Here is a 21,628-nt window from a genome sequence, read left to right as displayed (position 1 = left end):
TGTTTGTTTAAATACTTATAATAACTGATTTAAGTCTAATGATGCTTATCCTGGAAAAAGAAAAGCCAAGCGCAGAATTAAGGGCAGAATTAAGCACATCAGATGTGTTGCTGCCATTATTGAAAGCAATCATATATCCTCAGTGGTCAAAGCCTCTGCTGGCAGTAGCCTTTCTCCGGATTTATCATTAACATCTACATTCTAATACTCCTAAATAATTCAGCACAGCTTTCAGCCTTATGCCCCTGCCTGCCTACCCAGAAACCACTTTCACGATTTACATTACATCTAAGTGAAAATAAATAAAAAATGCATCTGATTCTCCTTCTTCTTTGTCTTTGTGGCGATGTAAGCACTTTGCTCTCTCCTTTCAAATATGAGTAGTTTCTTCATCCCACAACCCACCCACCCCCATAAAAAGTATTTATTAGATCTCTAAAATTAGAAAATTATTTATCCACTCAGAGTGAGGACCATGTGGTCTCAGAGTCTCATGCAAATTCTCCTTTAATAATCCTAATGCAGGCTATCCTCCAATCAGAACGCTATCCCATCCTGGATACCTGATGCCAGCTTTTCTGATAATGTAGGCCACTGAAGCAAATCCAGAGAGCTTGAGTCAGAAGACGGAGTAGCATCTGAGATTCGTTTGGCCACTGTGCTACTTTTTCCGTCTTTGCTTCCTTTCAACAGCACAGAATTTTCAACATGACTTTTCGATGAGCTGATCCTGCCTGGACAAAGCTGAAGACGAAGGAGCACAGTTTAAAAGAAAGCAAAAAAGCAAGAACCTGGATTGAGGAAGAAGAACAAGGGACAGAGTTATACATCCATGAAAGCATGAGGTGGCTCTTGGGCAGCAGCTGGAAGAAATTTGGACATGCCGATAGGGGAAACTATGACTGGTTAACTAGTGAGCCAGGAGTGCCATTGCTGGAAACACAGCTACAGGTCTGTACTTTATAGCTCTCCTTGTGCTCTGTGGAAGTTCATTCCTTCAGAATATCTCATTTGGGGGTGGACGTTAGTTTGATTTACCTTCCTTGGTTGAATTATGCAATAATGTGGCACATACATGTGGCATGGTTTTACTTTGATTATTGCTTCGCCTGTATTGTTGTTGTTCTGTTCTGTTCTGCATCCTGAAGGAATAACATATCTGTTGATACAGAATCTAAACATTTAATCCAAAACTGAGTGCAAAATTAGAGTATGTTTCTTTCCTCTGTCATTTTCTCCCAAAATATCTTTCATTCTACCCCACTCTACCACCTCTTCTTTTTATTTTCTCTTCATCTCTACAAACCTACCCACAGATGTCACAGAAAGTGATACCCAGCAATGAACTCGTGTTCTCTAAGCTGTGCAAATTACTTCAAAGAATGCTGGGAAGCAGTAAAGGGAGGGGATGGGAAATGTCTGTCAGAAATGAAGGCACTGTAGCATATGCAATGCAAGTTTATAGCTAAGGAAACATTAACTCATTTTGATAATTAATATCTCCTAATGATATATAATATACAAAACAATTTATAGCCCATAGGGTCTTAAGAGCGTAGGAGTCCTGAATCAAAATTTATTTGGTACACATGTGTAGAGTTTCAGACTGGACCATGCAGTCCTAAGCACATCTACTCCCATTTATTTCAATGGACCCTATTCCCAGGAAAGGGTGCATAGGATAGCACCAAAGTAGAACCTATTTGAAATAAGAACAGAACAAGAGGTGTGAGATGATTTTTTTAAAAAACTGATATCTGTACCATTGTGTAGGAAGACAAACACATATACAGCCACACCTAACTCATGGATCTGGGATCCGTGACCTTGAAAATCCACAGAGAGGGGACCTCCGCTATTTTCAATAGGGTGCACCCCCGGCACGCACCCCTGGTGCATGCGCATGGGCACGCACCCCTTTCAAGCCTATGGGGCTTGAATATGTGCAAGCCTCTGTTTTCGTGGAAGGGGGCTGAAACAGATCCCCCATAAAATTGAAGGCCCACTGTACTTACAATGTTCACTCACAAATGCATAGATTTTTCATCCCAGCTTTCTTCTGAAAGTCTGCGCTGACTAGTGTCATGTCTGAGTTAACACTGAAATAGGTCTGTTATAGTTTATTTATGTGTGTACATCATTCTCATGCTGGAGTCAACAAGCTATGAAGGGGCAGATGTGAAGTGGACCTCTGCTCAAATGGCAGATCAAATTCTTTTACTATATATACACTAATTGAAACAGCTTGTATTTTGTATCTTATTCCTGCTGTTGATTAAATTATGAATTGTAAGTAAATTACCATCTGTATAACTTGTTTTCCTCTAGAGAAAAGCTGTTTTTAAAAAAGTGGGGGGAAACCCTATGCTTTTCTTACCTCACAGGAATAGTAATACATTTACAACTGTTTATAGGTGAATGTAAAATACTGAGACATATTTGTGGATAACCATACTTACTGTGCAATGGAGTATCTACAAAATTTTAACACTGAAAATAAACCTTATCTGTTCATTAGAACAGGAATTCCAGTTAAACAAAACTCACTGTGAATCAACAGGTCTTCAGTTTCTTTAGTTTCTTGGTATTCAAAAGTAATAGAATTAGAGAGTTGTATTGAAAAAGCAGCTAAAAATGATACCCATCTTCTCTGATGTTTTCCCCACTTTTTTACCAACTAAAGAGGAATCCAGGGAGATGTAAGAAAACCCTTGATTTCAGGTGTAAGACTGCCAGATGCAAATAAATAATACTGCAAAACAATGTATGTTCCATGGACACCCCGGTTAAAAACCAGACAATCGCTTTAGACAGAATGTTAAAGAGGTTGAGGGAGGTGGCTTTCCTTGGTGTACACATGTATTTCTTTTATCCCTCAGTTATCTTTGGTTTTGCTGAATCATCAAACAATGCAAAAAGCTGAAAATTATACAAAATCAGTTTAACAGGAGACTCAGTGTACACAAAAACAATGCTTGTTCTTTCAAATGGCTTTCAGTTCTCAGATGAAATATGGTGTTGGTGTACCTAGCAAAAGCAACACTTTAAATAATCAAGAAGCTGACTGCAGTACACATTATTCTGTGGCCAAAGCAAAGCATTCTCTAATACATCTTATCTATTGAATATCTATGCAACAAATGCTTTCATTGTTCCTGCATATTGATTCATGTCTCCCTTCCTTGATGAGATATGCAGTCTGAAGATAGAAGGCACACTTAAGAAACATTTGAAATGCATCCTATTTATTATGCCATTAGGCTGTGAGAGCCAGCATAGTGAAGTGGTTTGAACATTGGACTAGGACCCATTGATCTTGGGCAAGTCACACTCTCTCAGCCTCATAGGAAGACAAAGGCAAACCCCTGCTCCACCAATCCTGCCAAGAAAACTCTGCAATAGAGTCACCTTAGGGTCGCCATAATCATAAATGACTTGTAGGCACACAACAACAACAACCTTAGGATGTAAATAGTATTAATATGGAGCAAAAGATAAAAATCACAGCTTTCCTTTATATTTTCCCACCATATTACAAAACATATATTTAAATTGAAATACTACATATCTGCTTGTTCTCAAAACATATGGTGGGAAGGTGGTTGTTCCCCCATGCCCACAGTACTTAGAATATATTGTAACCAAACCTGTGATATGTGGTAATGTTGATTATACTTTGTGATGATACAACAAAACACTGGCCCCATCTTTAGTTGATCTTCGAAATATTTTCTTCCATTTTCTTTTAATGCTTTCACCCTTTAAACTAGTGATACACTCCTTTGTCATACATTTACTACTTCTGTTCCCCTCTTGATGCATGGCAAACCTCTGGAAATCCCTTTCTTGAATTCATGAGAGGCTTTCATATAACAAGTAGAAGACTTCCCTTTTTGGGGGCCCTTTTGTCTTTGATACAAAATTGTAATGTATAAGAGAAAGACAGGTTCTCTCTTATGCAGGGTGACCAGACATCCTCCTTTTTCAGGATATGCCCTACATTTTGACCTTCTGTCCAGAAGAAATTTTAAAATGTCCTCCATCTTGAGCATGACTAAGAAGCATAAATGTATATTTATATTAGTGTTTATAGCTTTTATTTTGTAATGTCCTTCATTTTTCTTGAATGCCCTACATTTTGCAGTGGTTTGTCCTCCTTTACTGTTATAATATCTAAGCACTCTGCCCTTATCATAATGCTTAGGGCCAGAAGTGTTTTGGATTTCAGTTTTTTTCAAAAAAAAATGGAATATTTGCATATACATAATGATATATGTTGGAGATGGGACTGAAGTGTAAACACAAAATTAATTTATGTTTCACATACACTTTATGCATACAGATTGAATTTTATGCACAAAATTTTTAATAATTTTGTGTATGAAACTAAGTTTCTGTACACTGAACCATCAAAAAACAAAGGTGTCACTATCACAGACACCCATGTGGACGAGTTTGGAATTCTTGATAAAGGAGAGTCAACCTGTAATCAACTTACAGTTCTCTAGACATTGTTGAATTGCAACTCATATCAACCCCAGCCAGCACAACTGATGATGAAGAATGGTGCCACAAATTACCAGCATGTTACATGGATTTGCAATTGGTTGACTGGCTGAACCCAAAGGGTGCTCAACAATGGCTCCTTTTCATCCTGGAGAGAAGTGACCAGTGGGGTCCCACAGGGCTCTGTCCTGGCCCAGTGCTATTCAACATTTTTATCAATGACTTGGATGACAGAATTAGGGATATACTTATCAAATTTGCAGATGACACCAAATTAGGAGGAGTAGCTAATACCCCTGAGGACAGGATCAAAATTCAAAATGACCTTAATAGATTAGAAAGCTGGGCCAAAGCTAACAAAATGAATTTCAACACGGAGAAATGTAAGGTACTGCACTTAGGGTGGAAAAATGAAATGCACAGATATAGGATGGGTATCACCTGGCTGGATGAAACTACACGTGAAAAGGATCTGGGAGTCCAAGTAGACCACAAATTGAACATGAGTCAACAGTACGATGTGGCAGCTAAGAAGGCCAATGCAATTTTAGGCTGCATCAATAGAAGTATAGTGTCTAGATCAAGGGAAATAATAGCGCCACTCTATTCTGCTCTGGTCAGGCCCCACCTGGAATACTGTGTCCAATTCTAGGCACCACAATTTTAAAAGGATGTTGAAAAACTGGAGCGTGTCCAAAGGAGAGGGAGGGCAACTAAAATGGTGAAGGGTCTGGAAACCATGCCCTATGAGGAGTGGCTTAGGGAGCTGGGGACGTTTAGCCTGGAGAAGAGAAAGTTAAGAGGTGATATGATAGCCCTGTTTTCTGCTGCTCCAGAGACTAGGACCCAGAGCAATGGATGCAAGCTACAGGAAAAGAGATTCCACCTCAACATTAGGAGGAACTTCCTGACAGTAAGAGCTGTTCAACCGTGGAAGAAACTCCCTCGGAGTGTGGTGGAGTCTCCTTCCTTGGAGGTCTTTAAACAGAGGCTGGATGGCCATCTGTTGGGGATGCTTTGATTGAGATTTCCTGCATGGCAGGGGGTTGGACTGGATGGCCCTTGTGGTCTCTTCCAACTCTACGATTCTATGTTTCTATATGCAATGCGTAAATACACATAGAAAGGGATGCTATAATTTGCTTGCTATGATATGTATGGTGCAATTCACATGTATCCATCTGTCATGTTTGATCATATGAGTGTGGGGGAGTTATTAACATTTTGAAGCAAAATCTCACAGGTAAAACAAACAATAGCCTTACTGAGTGCAAATAATAATTTACAGAAGTTGTGTGTGTGTGCACGCATGCACACATGCCTTCAAGGCACCTTCCAAGTTGCCTGTTGATATATGGCAACCCCATGAATTTCATAGGGTTTTCTTAGGCAATGAATGCTCAGATGTTGTTTTGCCAGTTCCTCCCTCTGAAATACACATACACTTAAATAATGTCCATAATAAGAATACTAAAATGTAAGCATTCATTTTACTGACTATGGGAGGGAAGGCTAAAAAAATACAACTGAACAAAATAATGAATACGTTGCTGGGCTTCTTTTGTAATTAAAATACTGTCCTTGTTCAGGGAGGCCTCCTGTCTCCGCTTTCTTGGCTGGGGGTGAAGGCAGTGGCAGTTGTTGCCTAAAGTGCACTGTGTTGCCCCAAATACCTGTTAAGTAAGAGAAATATCAATACAGTACCTGACCATATTTTTCCCAGATCTCTCTGTAATCTATCATTCTGTTCATTATATTTGCGTCTATAAAGAGTTATTCCTTCCCATCCTTAGATCTTAAAGCCACACCACTACCCTACAATGTATTAGCACTCCCACCACTGGACTTTTCCCTACCTTATGTCAGGCAGTGGTATCACTAAGGTTTGTGTCACCCAGAGTGGTATCTCATGGTATCATCCTCATGGACCTCCTGGGATGGAGGTGAGGAAGGGAGGAGGGTCTCACCCTGGGGAACCCAGCATCCTGCCACCATCTTCACCCCCAGTCAAGAAAGCAGAGACAGGAGGCCTCCCTGAGCAAGAACAGTTAGTTATAAAAGATCTCCACTTGCAAGGAAAAAGCAAGTCACATCAAACAACCCCCACAGAAGACAATCATGGAAAGGAGCCAAAAAATCTGAGTGAAAGGGGAGCAGAGAAAAAGGTCTGCAGGTTTACTGCCATCCTCACCTCCTAAAGAGGAGCAGCATGCCAAGAAGAGTCCCCCCTTTATTTCAAGGGAGGGACCATGGGACACCTCACTGCTGCCCAGTGTCATCCCCTCTGATGGTGTTACCTGGTGTGGTCTGCACACCTCGCTTTGCCTTAGTAGTGCCCCTGAGTCTCAGTTTTTTCAGTCTCAGATGTCTCATTGCACTTTGCCTTGTTTTATGTGTCACCAGACATTTTCTAGGTAAAGCATCCAGTGATACTATGCCATTTTTACCACTGTGCAAAGCTTATTGATTATACTAAATACTGCAAAAGGAGAAAGAAGAATGATACCTTTCTCCTGTTAATGAGACTTTCTTAAAAACAAAACCAATCAGTTTCCTTTGTGCATGCAAAAGAGATTTCATAAATCTACATCATTTCTCCAAATCATGATCAGCTATGAAGATAGTGTAGGAAAGTGCACTGTAAGAACTGCCATTTTATAGGTAGATTCAAAAAGCAATTTTTGTGATTGTTAAGATATAATTATGCATTGTACTGGTGTGGGATTTCTTTCCTCTGCATGTACTCAGAAAAGTGATTATCACCAGGAGGACTGAAGAATGCTTAAATGCTGTTAAATATCAGGCCTCTCCAGTTTATGATACCTACATTCATTAAAACCTGCATTTATAATGCTTGAACAAGAATTTAATGTCACTTGTAGTCTGGCCCATTGGCATCTTGCTAAAAGCAAAGAACCATTGTTCTTGTAACTGAACAACTGTACTTCTTGTTTTCTCTCTTCTTATGAGAGATTCAACATCCCCACACATGCACAGAGATAATTTCTTATTCCAGGACCCCTGAAATCACATTAAATTCTGTCAAATTGATTGATAGATTCTGAGCTTCAGTTTACCCAGACTAAGAATTTTTCAAACATTTATGTTTGTGGCATATTCTTCTATTTAAAGAATGCAATAGGTTGTTCTCACAACAGGAGAAACTGTGGTTTAAAATAGTAGTATTACCCTCAAAACTGGTAATCTTACAGATTTCACTTTCTTGCCCCCTCCGTTCTACTAGTACATGGTTCCTTTGCTTTATATTTTTCATGTTTTGTGAAAAATCGTGTTTGAGTATGTCCCACAAAAAAATCTCCCTTTAGTTACCCTGTAGTAGGCTCCTGCAGATATTATTGGCCCACAATTCCCATTATCCCTCACCTTTAGCTATGTGATGAGGTATATGGTGATCATGTGGTGCGATCTACAATGCAACAACTTTGGGCTGCATATTTTCCAGAGTTGGCTTACAAGTATGGTTATGTGAAGAGTGCATAAGAAATACTAGGCCTTTTTTAACAGAATTATTTTTACTTCTGTAACCTCAGGTAATCACCCTGTCAAACCCAGTTAGAAAGTGGCTAAAATGTTACTTTCCCTTTTACTGCCTAAATTATTATCATCTCTTTTATTCTTATCTTCCCTTTAAAAGAAAAAGGAAGTTACTAAAATGGGGTAAGGCTCTCACAAGGGCTGGGAGGCCCTCTTCAGTGGGACAGGCTAGGATGCAGGAGCTGACTGAGAATGAGGTGGATCACCAAAACACCAGATGGAGGCATCTTCTGACAGTAAATCTCCATATTCGTTGATGAACATGGGCTCTGCTCCTGTTTGGGAGAGCTAATTTCAAAATACCAAATACTACAAGCAAGGGACTGTTGCTTGTAGATGAAGCAGCAGATGTATCTGAGAGCTGTCATGTGAGCTGGTGATAAAAGAGGGGGCATTAGTAGATCATCTCCAAGTGTCTGATCCATTTTCTTTTCTCCATTGCGTTTACAGAGTCAGCACAAAACAAGCTCAACCAAAGAAGATATAGAGCCATTCTTATGCATCATCCTGCCAGCTACCATGATGCTCTTCTTGGCATTCTTATTGCTATTCCTCTACAGACGCTGCCAGCGCCACAACCCTCAGTCTCAGATCTTCAGCATTGACCTCCCAGAATCCCTTCCAGAGCATGAGGTGACTGATTTCCTCTCTGTCCTGCCCTGGAGCAGTGAACAGAGTTTCCACTACTCCACGCTTCTCCCTGAGACTGCCTTTCTCACTGTATGCTTGCCTCCATCTTATGAAGAGGCCACCAAGAAAGCCTCCATGGAAGAGGACCATGTTCAGCTCTTTCAGGACCCAGTGCCTCCTTATGAAGAGACCAAACAGCAGTAAACACACAGAAAAAGCTTTTGGATGGCGTTCACATCATGTTGTTTCTTTTTCTTAAGAAGAAAAACTGCAAACAAGGGACTAGCTATAAGCACAAAAACATTGATTGGTTAATGTATTCAATTATGACATTTTTAAATAGCACAGAAAACAAAACAGATTGCTGAGTAGGATGGAGAAGTTTATAAAAATTAATGCTATACCTCAGACATTTCTGCACAAAGTTGTTTTAGGGTGGCTCAATCTAAGTAATGCTGGAGATATTGCAAAAGCAGACACAGAAAAACAAAGAAACTCACATTTCTGAAAGGGCTTAACCATTTTTAATGCGCTAACTTCATGGACATTTTATGAATTTAGGTAACAATGTGTTAAGGATTTTTGAATCTTTACAAAGTGTACATACAGGTAAGGGAAATGACCATTAATATGAATCTGAAAAGGGAGGCCTGAATATGCTTGTGTGTCAATCAATACCATTATATCTATCAAAACAAAAACATACTGAGAACCATGAAAGCTACCACTGTAGTCCAGACCTTCCATTGTTTTTAGGACAGCAGTGAAAGTCTAAACACGAGTGAAAGAAATCCAGAAAAGTTTTGCCATTCTGTGGAAGACACAATAAGATTATTTATGTACCAGTACGGTGGGAGTACAAAAAGATTCCACTTCGTTTTCTAGGTCTAAAGAAAACATCAAGTCTATAATCCTTCCAATCTGGGCATAAAGTGGAATAAATATAGCTAAATTAAAAACAATAAATTGTTTTTAAAAATCAGCTTTTGGATGGTTTGTTTTTTTTGCCTCCTCAAACAATTGCACTATATTACTTTTCTCTTCACTACATTAGGAAAATGCTTACATAGCATTTGTAAATGCTGGGATTATTTTGTCATACAATACTTTTCCATCAGTGATGAAAGAAGGACAATTAAACTTTGAAGTGAGGCTTAATGACACATTTCACTGCCACCCATACATTCTTTTTCCTTTCATAAGCATATCAAAAATAAATTAAGAATATTTTAGGACCCTGCACAATGGCATCCCTAGGATTGTTGTCACCAAGTGCAGTACCTCATGATGTCACACACACCCATTGACCTCCTTCCATTTCAGAGCATAAAGAATCCTTAGCAATCCTTTTTTGCACTAATGTTACTCGTAAATCATAACCCATATATTATGCAATGTAATGCTAATAGTTGTGACATAAACAAGTAGCAAAATTAAAATTATATCTTCAAATTACAATATCATACACACAACCTAAATGTATTTACATACACATAGTGAAGATTTGGTTAAAATGTCATTTTTTTTGAAGAAAATGTTATAATAATAATTTTAATTCATTTTTTAAAAAATTAAAATTAAAATTTTGAAATTTGAAATTGTAATTTAAAAAAAATTTATGGGGGCTCTCCTTTTTCCTCCCACTGAGGTTTATCCCACTCCCACTATCTCTTAAAGCATTTTAAAGGAAAGCAGATGAATGCCACAACCCATTTCTGCCCAAAAGCTGGTGTTTGAGGAACAGTGGTGTCACCTGGTGTGGTCGGAGCCCCCCGCACTCCCCTAGTGACACCACTGACCCTGCATTGAGTGTTGACACTGGGATACAAGGGCTGAATCCCTGTTTGGTCATGGAAAACCTACTGGGTGGCCTTGGGCAAGTCACAGCCTCAAAGGAAGGCAGGGGCAAACCCTTCTAAACAAATTCTTCCAAGAAAATCCCACATATGGCCTTAAGGTTGCCAAAATGGATGCAAGCTCCAGGAAAAGAGATTCCACCTAAACATTAAGAGGAATTTCCTAACAGTAAGGACTGGTCGACAGTGGAACACACTCCCTTGGAGTGTAGTGGAGTCTCCTTCCTTGGAGGTATTTAAGCAGAGGCTAGATGGCCATCTGTCAGGTATGCCTTGATTGAGAGTTCCTGCATGGCAGAATGGGGTTGGACTGGATGGCCCTTGTGGTCTTTTCCAATACTACGATTCTATGATTCTATGAGAAGTCAGAACAACAATAACCACTCACCTTGTTATATTCCACCAACACTCTACATGTGTTTTCTGAAAGGTCTTAGAACTGTCCCTTGGTAACTGACATGCTTCAATCACTGGTTTCTTACCCTTTCCAATTAAAAACTTTTTTCCATGAAAAATTCATAATGAGGCGTGCTTGGTACAAAATAATATAGAAGAGAGAGAGAGAGAGAGAGAGAGAGAACTTTATATAATTACAATTGGACCTAAAATTTGCTTTAATGAAGCAGTGTGGCTGTTTGTGCCCAAGACTTTTTTGTGGTCCCAACTCTCTCGAATTGTCTTTTTTATTATATAGAGTGTCCTGTCCTGGAGGAGAGACTCACCTTCTTCACAAGCGACAACTCCCTCCCTTACATGGTTCAGCATTAAAAAGTGCATGTTTTTCCACACCAAAGAAGACTTCCAGCCACTACCATTTTGAGTGGGGTGGTGTTTGTTTTTAGGATTTAGGGCAATTCACATGGTCCCTAGTGTGCCCCCAGAGCAGAAAATTGGTTCCTAAACCCACCCAAGTTGCTCACCCATTTCAGCGGGCCTCTTACATATTGTACAACCTCCAACTTTCCTGATTTGGCAAGAACAGTCCCTATTAATCCTCTATCTGTTTTTTTTTTACTACTTTTTAAATGCCCCTGTTTTTATCTCCTCTTCCCACCTCCCCCCTTTGTCCTCAGCTTACTTCAGTTGCTGCAAACTAGTTTCAATGTGCACTCAGTGAACTTGGCAGGAAAGAGATAGGGGGGCAGAATCTTGACCTGCTCAGTAGCAAATGGATGCAGCCTCTCCTTGTCTGTTATTCCTCATTAATAACTTTTGTCATCTTTTCTACATTCTGATGTTGGTTAGCTACACATATCCCACCTTTCATTTGTTGTCCCCATGAGGCTGGGACCGTAGCAGGGATGGCAGAAAGCCACCTATCCTCCATGCTGTGATCCAGACGTTGAAATACCTGTGCTTAACCTAGAGAAGTGATGGCTGGGTCTGGCAATTACGTTTTGTTCCCAATGTGTCAAGGACCATTGTCATATTGGTGCCCATTGGCAACAACTGTTTCTTCCTTTTCTAGAGACTTGTCAGGGGCCAGCAGCTGATGGCTGATAGACCAGCGTTGGTCCATGGACCACTACTTTGGCTAGAAGTACCTTAGAGTACAATGCTGCTAGCTATATCTTTATGTTGATGTCTGCTTTGACCCTTAGTTCTATGCTTTTCCTAGCTTGTTTTCCATTAGCTTGCATATCTGAAACTTTAGGGCATATAGTCTATTCATACAGATAAATAAGGTTACAGTTACTTGAAAGGATATGCCTCAGGTGACCATACTCATTAAGCCAAACACAAATCATTTGCTGCCAAGCAAATTTTAATTGTAGATAAGTTATGCAACTGCACAGGAGCTAGTTGATTTTACCTTATTTTCTATTTAGAGTCTTATTGGTTGCAGTATTTGGATGGAAGACCCCCAATGAATACCAAGTGTTATAGGCAATATTTCAAAGGAAGGAACTGGCAAACCACTCTGAGTATTCCTCACCTAAGAAAATCCTATGAAATTCATGGGGTCACCATAAATCAACAGGGGACTTGAAAGTATGTACACACACACACACACAGCCTTACTCCTACTTGAAGAAAAATTGAATAGGATTCTCAGGAAAGTGAGGGGGGACTGACTTCAGAGGAATTGTTTTGGTTTTTTTTTCTGAAACTCTCAGTTCTGTTAGGCCTCTGGTGAGATGATAAGTAGCTTGTACAGAATAAAATGGGAGTTAATGGAATCTCCCTGGAGAATACACCTTTCCTTGGTTGCATGTTCTTTCTCAGTAATAACTTTTGTCATTTTTTCCACACTCTGATGTTGCTTACCTTGGCTTTCATCTGAAATGTTACAGAATATGGAGATCCACAGAATACACAAAGCTTCATAGCTCTTAATGGCAGCCCCATTCATTTCAACTGAGGAAGCCATTTCTCCTGAGGTCACAACTACATGGGCACATCTTCTAATTCTCTTTAATTGGGGATAGTCCTGACATAAAGGATTTATATACATATATTGTTAAAAATTTATAAATGCCACTTTTTAAAATATTTATTGCATGAAGGACCACCACACAGTTCTCGGAGTGAGGTGCAACAGCACATCTGGGGTACCAGTGTTTAGGCACACTATTCTATAGTGTTTTAATTGCTGCATATCAGAGCTTGGAAAGTTACTTTTGAAAAGTAATTCATTGACTGTGATTATGATATTATAAAAAAACTTTGTTGTTACTTGTTGCAGAATTTAAAGAGAAGTTGTATTACCTGCTGCTTTTTGGTACTTTCTTCCCTTTTAAAAAAAAGCCTTAGGATTAAGTATGGTATAGACATTATAGAATTCTCATTAAAATGAACACCAATAAAGAATTATTCCCTAATTGTCATTAACGTTTGAAAAGTAATTTAACCATATTCTTATTGCAATCTCCATTTAATTAGTTCCAGGTAATTATGTTGCTTGTAATTCATTACATCTGAATTCTGGTGACATGTCTGATCCACATAATCTGTTTAGTAGAAGGTGGGAATTACTTTATTCCAGTCTTGGAAAAACATCTTATTGACAATCCCAGTTAGAGTACTCCTGTTTAATCAATTGTTGGAGTTGGCATTTATGTAAATCTGCTTGTTTCAATGAGTTTACTCTAACTGGAACTAGCAACAGAATTCAGACTATGATTTCCCGTTTCTAAAGCTGACACTACAGCTATAGACCAACACATTCTGATAAAGTCATGCAAGATGGGCCAGGATGGAAAAATGATGACTAGAATTTCCTTTCTTATCAATCTTTTGTTTTTATTTCTGCTTTTTCTAATGTTATTCCACAGCAGCAATGTTTGTTGTTTGGGTTTTTTTGGAGGGGGGATTGGTTTTGGTTTTATGTAGAGGAGCTATTAGTCACATACCAGAATCTCTTCTAGGGTTGTCATATGTCAGGACCTCCAAACCGGGACAAATGTAGGACAAATGTAGGACAACATTTTCAAATGTAGGACACTTTTATAAAATGGAGGACACAGGGAAAATGCTGTTTTTTAAATATATATATATATATAGGGTTAGATAGAAGGGGGGTTAAATAAGGGGGTTTGAGAAAAGAGGGCTATAGAAGGAGGGCTAGATGGGGTGCCTAGAGGGGGTTAGGGTTAGATAAAGAGGAGTAAGATAGAGAGGGGTTAGAGGGGGGCTTAGAAGAGACTTAAATAAGGGAGTTAGATAAAGGGAGGTTAGATGGGCTTAAATTCTAAAGCACCAGAGTTGTTCTCTCTGCAGGGCTCTCAGACTACATACACACTGCAGAAATAACCCAGTCTGACAGTACTGTACTTTAACTGTCCTGGATCAATGCTATGGAATTCTAGGAAATGTAGTTTGTTGTGGCTCCAGAGCAGAGCTCTGCTTGTTCAGTGCCAGGAGCTGATTTGCCTGTGTAGTTTGGCTATCTGTGAATTTCACAAACCGCTCAGATTCCCAGTGATTGGGCGATATATAAATAAATTCCTATTGATATTATTATTATTATTATTATTATTAAATAAGGGGGTTGAGGCAGTGGTTCCCAAACTGTGTCCTCTTAAGAGATTTTGGACTTCAACTCCCCTACGCCCCAGCATGTTACCCATAGTCTGAGATTCTGGGAGCTGAAGTCCAAATTACTTCAAGACAGTTTGGAGATCACTGGGTTAGAGAGAGGGGAGTTTAGATGGAGAGAAGGAGGTAGTAGAAGAGGGGTGAGAGGCTCTGTTAAAGTGGGAACAGGGGGAGAGGGAGTCAGAGAGAGGGTTAGAGAGAGAGAGGGTGTGTGTTTGGGGGGCCTTGGGAGGGGTTCCAATGTCTGACGGGGGCGAGCCTGGGGGGGAGCCTGGGCCCAGGAGGGGCCTGGAAGGTGCCCTCTTGCCTCTCCTGGTGCCAGCCCCTTCCTCCTCTCTTTGAGCCTTGCCGAGGCTCTTCCTCGTCTTTCTTCTCCGACGTCTGGTCCTGAGGCGCCCCTCCCTTTAGTGAGGCAGCTCTCCTGGCGCTTCAGGCCCCTTCCTTGCAAGAGCCGGAGGAGGAGGAGGGCTAGGGGGCAGGGTTCCAGAAAAGGGCCCTTTCCCCCCTCTCCCATGGCTGCCTGGATGGGCAGGGTCCACTGCTGCTGCCTGCCTAGCCCTGCTCCTCCTCGCGCCTTGTTGCCCTGCCTGACTAAGCCTGCTCCTTGGGAGGGCTGGCCAATGGTTCAAGGCAGAGCAGCAGAGCCCTCCCCTGCCAGCTCCAGCCGGCTGTTGCGCTCATCACAATATAGGGATGCAGCAAGGCCAGGAGCCGGGCAGAAGTGAAGAGGGCGTGACGGGACTGGGACGCCCCCTAGAAAGCGGGGGAGTCACGCCTCCCACCGGGTTATGGCAAGCCTAATCTCTTCACACATTTTTTTTTAAAAAAATGGGAACAGTTTGATTACAGAATAGTTTTATTATGTTGATTTATGATTGAAAATGGCACACCTGCAAAATGGTAACTACAGGTACTTCTAATAGGGTGCTTTTCTGCAAGATGCAACTTGTAAAAGAACTCATACCATACAGAAGCAAGGGACACTTTTGGTGGGCCTAAAGGCCAACTTTTTGGCCCTGTGGCCTTCTGGAAACCACAAAGATTACCAAATATGCTAAAGAATGGAAGTAGGAAGAAACAGAATGGTCCACAAAACTGTCACAACCCCCTCTCTGGTATGGTAGACCTTCCTAACAAGAAAGGGGCTATATATATGGGTGAAATCAGGGATGAAAAGTAATAACAGAGAACAAGCCTATGCCAGAAGTAAGCCTCTTATGAACCTAGTTTTCTGCCCCTGGTTTCCCAATCTCCAGTTATATCCTGCCTATTTAATTCTTTTTTATGCCAGATACACAAAAAAAGAATATGAAATCTGCAGCCTTAATTCTATATAGCAACTATTTCATCCTTTTAAATCAAAGCATACATGTTATGTGTAATTTCTTAGTTGTTATCTGAAATAAAATAAATCTTGTTGATACAAAGTAATTTACAATACAACAATTTAAACATGCACTGACCTAGTTCTCACAAGTAGAAAATGAAGTGATGAACCTGGATCTAAATTGTAGAATTTGGGACTCAGGTGGAAACCTTATATACCTGGATGTATCTTTATATTAAAACAAATAAATGTGGGATTTTTTCCACATAGAAAATGAGTATTATTCCAATAAAAAGCTATACTGGCATACTTTTGCCTGATAGCTGTTATTTATTTATTTATTTTATATCCCACTGTTGGGATTCATGGCATCTCACAACATGAATTTGTAAAAGGTATATGGATTAAAATCTAATAATTAGGTTTTTTAAAAGTAATTGATGAAGTATTGATATTAAGACATCAATACTTTAAAACAATAACAAATCATTATAATTTTCTATGGGGAAGGATTTTTATATATTTCATTTATTTTTGGAGAATCATTCCATCTTATGAAGCTCAGCTTGAATTGATAGTTCTGATGAAGAATCTGTACTTAGGACAAGAGTCTATTGTTAGAACAGAACACAGAGAAGCGGATTAGTTCCCAACTGGCAAAGGAGAACTCTGTCTGTTCAAATTGTATGCAGAAACTATTATATGAAGAGCAGATTTGGATACAGAAGAAAGAGGAGTGAAAATAGGAGGAAAGAGTATCAACAATCTAAGATATGCAGATGACACCATACTACTAGCAGAAAATATCACAGAGTTGGAACAACTGTTAAGGAAGAACAATGAAGAAATTGTAAAGGCAGGCTTAATGCTGAACATAGAGAAAACAAAAATAATAACCACAGAGGATCTACACAAATTTAACCTAGACAATGAGGAAATAGAAATAGTAAATGAGTTCTCATACCTTGGATCAAACATAGATCAGAATGGGGACTCCAGTCAGAGAAGACAAACAAATGTGTCCTAGAACAAATCAAGCCTGAAATATCCCTGGAAGCCAATATGACAAAGGGCCGAAACAGACCAGCAAAAAGCCAGTTTCCCGGCGGCTTGGGGACATGGTGTATGTGCAATGCATGCCCCCAAGCTGGCAGGAAGCCACTGTGAAGCCACCCAGCCATTTACATGGTGGCAGCTTTTCAGCACTCCAGCAGCACAGAGTTTAGACGCCACACACCACAGGAGCCCTGAAAAGCTGCAGCAATAGCAGAAAGGGCACCCTTTTTCCAGTGCAAAAAGGAGCAACATTTTGCCACTTCTTTTTGTGACAGAAAAAAGCCAGATAGGGACTGTGGCATGCAGTTGCCATGGCTCTGATCTAGTGCTCAAAGGGGTGGTGGCAAGCTACCCCTATAAAGCCATTTGTTTCAGTCCTAAGTTGAGGCTATCATATGTTGGCCACATCATGAGACTACATGTACAGTCAGTCCTGCCTTGTAGCAGGATGAAATAAGAGAAGAAGATACAGACTAGAGTCAGCCCCTCCACATTAACAGCTTTGACATTTGCAGATTTGATTACCTGTATTCTCTCTAGGAATCTTTACTTCCCCCAGTGCAATTCTATGGGCAATGTCGGCCAAAAGTCATAGTGGAGGACCTAGAGTTTTCTAGAGAGAACACTTCTCTAGGCATTTGTAGGCCCTCCAGCACAATTCTTTTGTCAGGTTTTGGCAGATGTTGACCATGGAGTTGCACCTAGAGATTTTTAAATAGATGTTCTCTCAAGTTATTTGCAATTTCCCCACTTTCATGGGGGTCTTGTCCTCCTAACTCCAGTGAATGTGGAGGGCCCACTGTAGTTAGACTATGAGGTTTTTTAGCATTGATCCTCCAAATGGGTTTGTTGCTGTCAGGGCTCTCTTGATGTTGCTGTGTGTGCCTTCAAGTTGTTTCCAACTTATGGGGACTAAGGCAAACCTAATGTGGGGTTTTCTTGGCAAGATTTGGTTACAAGGGGTTTATCCTTGTTTTCATCTGAGACCGAGAAAGTGTGACTTGCCCAAGGTCACCCATTGGATTTCTGTGGTGGAGGGGGGATTTGAACCCTCTCTCCAGAGTGCTAATCCGATGAACCACTACACCACATTGGCTCTTGGGCTGCATTGAAGCAGCAAAATTGCCTAGGCTAGTTGGGACTGATTATACACAGTAGCATGTAACTTTGTCCCACATTTTAAAATTAGTTTAATGGAACTCTTTTGTCAGAGAACTGGGGAAAAGCTGAAAATTTTACTAATAGAATACTGGGAATCACTGCATGGATACAGCAGCTATAGCTAGCTTTGGCATTGTTTTATCTGTAATAGCATTTCTATACTACCTTTTAGCTCTAACAAGCAGTTACAAAACTTCAGAACCCAATAAAATCACTTAAACAACATTAGCATTTTAAACAAAATTGAAAATAGAAGTTAAAAAACCTCACAAAGATAGTAAAAAAATAAAATGTCATTGTCACAATTAGGCTACACTGAAATCCAGACAAAATAAAACATTTTCTTGCCAGTCTTAGACACCATCTGGGTGGCACTTGCCACCTGTGTCATTTCTCTGTGTCAGAGAAATGCTGAATAAATATACAGCCCATCTTCTTAGTATGGTGCTAATCTAGTGTCTTCTACTATAAGAAAACATAGGACATAACAATGGATCGATTTAGTGCCACATCATTATGTGACAACTGTATTTGTGTTGATGTTTCTCCTCCATATCATCCTTTTCTCTTCAACCTCCAAGCATCATATTTTGCTATACTACAGAGACAGTCTTCAATTATGTGGCTTTTGTCAAAGCTACTGCATATATTTAGCCACATTAATGCATAAAATGTGTGCCATGTACATCTAGCCCAACTACAGTTTAAAGAGCATCAAAGCTTTGGGGGGAGGGGGAATCCACATTCTAGATATTATCTTTGCATCACCTAATTCTGTTTAAATCTGATTTTCATTTAGTCTGGTCATTCGCTTATAAAAGCAGATGCAAAGTAATTGCTTAATATGTCAATGGCTTCTCTTATCCACTGATTCTAATTCCCTGCCAGTCTTTCTTACCCAGGATGATCTTTTGCCCTTTATATTTTTCTGTTGTGCGTGTGCTTGGAAAGCCTTTTATAGTTTTGTCAAGGTTTGACTCCTGGCTTCACTATCTATGTAGGTGAATACTAGTTTTTATTAAGATATTGGATATTGCTCCTGTGTTTCATGAACAGAGGATTTTTAATGCTGCCTATCAAAAGATATTATGCACATGTTTAATCATTCCTTCCTTAATATAGTTCCTGTCAGAAGAAGACGGATGGTATGGAAGGACAGGATAGTTACAAACTGTAGATATTGTCCTCTGGACCTTCTGTAAAATTTAGTGAACAAGGTAAGGAAATCACACAACAAAGGCCTTATCTGGAAGCCTTCTCTGCTACAATTATTTCCATTTGTGGTTTTATTTACTTATATCCTTAGCCAATTTTATCCTCAAAATGTACTGTTGCAAAATACATTAAAGGAGTTTATTAATGGATGATTTCACACTACAAATGCACCATGACTTGCAAAGCATCATCTATTTATCTGGAGCTGCCATCCTTAGTTAAGAATCGTTTCACTTTTAGGAACCAACATGCTCTCCTCAAACCTGTGGAAACCCAGGTATATTCACAGCCTTCCTAGGTTTGGGCTGAGTGAGGCAACTACTTCAGACAACAATGCAGAGAGCAACAATGGCAGCGCTATGGCTGTTCCTCCTCCCTCCCCTGGCAGCAGTAATCAGAAGCCAAGACGGACAGGGTCAGCACCTTGGAATAGCAGGGACAATGACACCAGCTAAGTGAGCCAGTGTGGTTTGAGCACTGGACAACTCTGGAGACCAGGGTTTGAATCCTTGGTTGGACCTTGGAAACATATTGGGTGATCTCTCAGCCATAGAGGTAAAGGCAAAGCCCCCCACTTGAAGAAATCTTGCCAAGCAAACCCTATGATACGCCACACATCAGCAACAACTTGAAAGCACACAGCAACAATGACATCAACTGCCAGTGCTCTTGGATTCCCTGTTCTTTCTGAATTTTACTGCAGTCCCAACACTAGCTGGAATGGGGATGTTCACCCAGCAACAATGTATTGTTATGAGTTATCCCTTTTGTAATCCAAAGTATTTTAGGACTACTTAGGCATGATGGGCAAGGCTCATTTGGTTTACAAGCAGCTAGAAAATCAGTGTCTCAACACAGTGACCTGCATTTTGGAAGGACAGGTGTGATGATGGGTGACTTTGGAGGGATGGGTGATGAGGGCAGTTCTTCAAATTTTACAACTGCACCAGTGTCTGGCAGTTCCCATCTATAGGTGAGCAGAGCTGTGCCACATTTCTCATCCTGATCCCCTAAACTGGCCTGCCATTCATGAATGTAGTGGAGGGGGCTATACTTTTGCCAGTACTGAAGTAAGATTTATTACAACTAGGCAGTCAGTCAGTCAGTTTTACTACACATTAATGAGGAAGCACCATATTGACCTTCACCTCAGGCAGCAAAATATCTTGAACTGGCTCTGACTTCAGTTGTTTGCTACAGTATGCCAGTGGATAGGTATTGTACATATGGTCACTAGGTGTTCCTTATTAGAGGGTTGAAAAGTTTGTCCCTTATAGGGCTGGCAGGTCTCTCTTACTATGGGAGAGATGGAAAGATTTTCTTTCTATATGGACTAAACAGGATGCCAAAAAAAACAAAAACAAAAAAAAAATCCATAGTTTTGGGTGTGACCCCTTCATAAAGGCAGCAGTGTGTGTATCATGTATGTATTAATGTGGATAATATGTTAACTTTACAGTGAGATACATAGCTAAGTTCATTGAAATAAGAATTCATTTGGTATTTGGGGGGGGGGACAAAGTGGTTAATTGCTACTTCCTCAGTGTCAACTCTGCATGCCAACAAACCTGCCAAACAGATATATAAGTTTATCACATGGGGGCAAACTGCAAAAATCCCATGCAGAAAGGGGATTTAATAACCAGAAAAAAACCCCACAAAAGTGGGTAGTTTTTCACACACAACAGGGTTAATGTGACATTAATCCAAACAGAAAGTATAAAACTTTCGGGATTTTCCAAAAGTAAAAAGGAGCGGGATTTGTCTAGTTTCTGTTCGAGTTAATGTTGCATTAATTCTCATTAACGCAAATGCTGTCTGAAAAACAACCTGCTTTTGTGAGTTTTTTCTACTTTCTGTTTTGGTTAACCCCAAACATTGTTTGAAAAACTACCTGCTTTTGCAGGGTTTTTCCCCCCAGTTTAAATCCAGTTTCCGCACGAGATCCATCCTGTGTGATAAACTCTATATAGAGTCTGAAAGTCAAAGTGATCCTCAAAAAGGGAGAGGCAGGATACAAATAAATATTTGTTGTTGTTGTTGTTGTTGTTATTATTATTATTATTATTATTATTATTATTATTATTAACTAAAACACACACAACAGTTTGTGGATCATCACCACACTAGGTGTAGTAGCTGAGAATGTCAGAGCCAAAGACCTGGGTTTCTATCCAGGAAAGCTGAAATGAAAACAAAAGCCAGTCTGTCTTAAATGTGCTGCCACATTGCATCCCCTGCCTCTCCTTTCTCCTTTTTATTCCTCTAAATGTGCATAGAGAAC

At 40.0% G+C, this 21,628-nt stretch overlaps 1 protein-coding gene across 1 annotated transcript; it reads left to right on the top strand.

Moving 5' to 3' along the window:
* The first annotated feature begins 606 nt into the window (after positions 1–606).
* Positions 607–9,400, top strand: SMIM28 (small integral membrane protein 28). The gene is made up of 2 exons (XM_042446817.1): positions 607–951; positions 8,512–9,400. The coding sequence occupies exons 1-2, from the start codon at positions 841–843 to the stop codon at positions 8,893–8,895; spliced, it is 495 nt and encodes a 164-aa protein (XP_042302751.1). The 5' UTR covers positions 607–840; the 3' UTR covers positions 8,896–9,400.
* Positions 9,401–21,628: the final 12,228 nt, after the last annotated feature.

Source organism: Sceloporus undulatus, chromosome 1 (genome assembly GCF_019175285.1).
Source record: "Sceloporus undulatus isolate JIND9_A2432 ecotype Alabama chromosome 1, SceUnd_v1.1, whole genome shotgun sequence".
NCBI classification, from domain to species: Eukaryota; Metazoa; Chordata; class Lepidosauria; order Squamata; family Phrynosomatidae; genus Sceloporus; species Sceloporus undulatus.
Note: the sequence above shows the minus strand (reverse complement) of the source record. Positions and strands in the feature narration are given on the sequence as shown.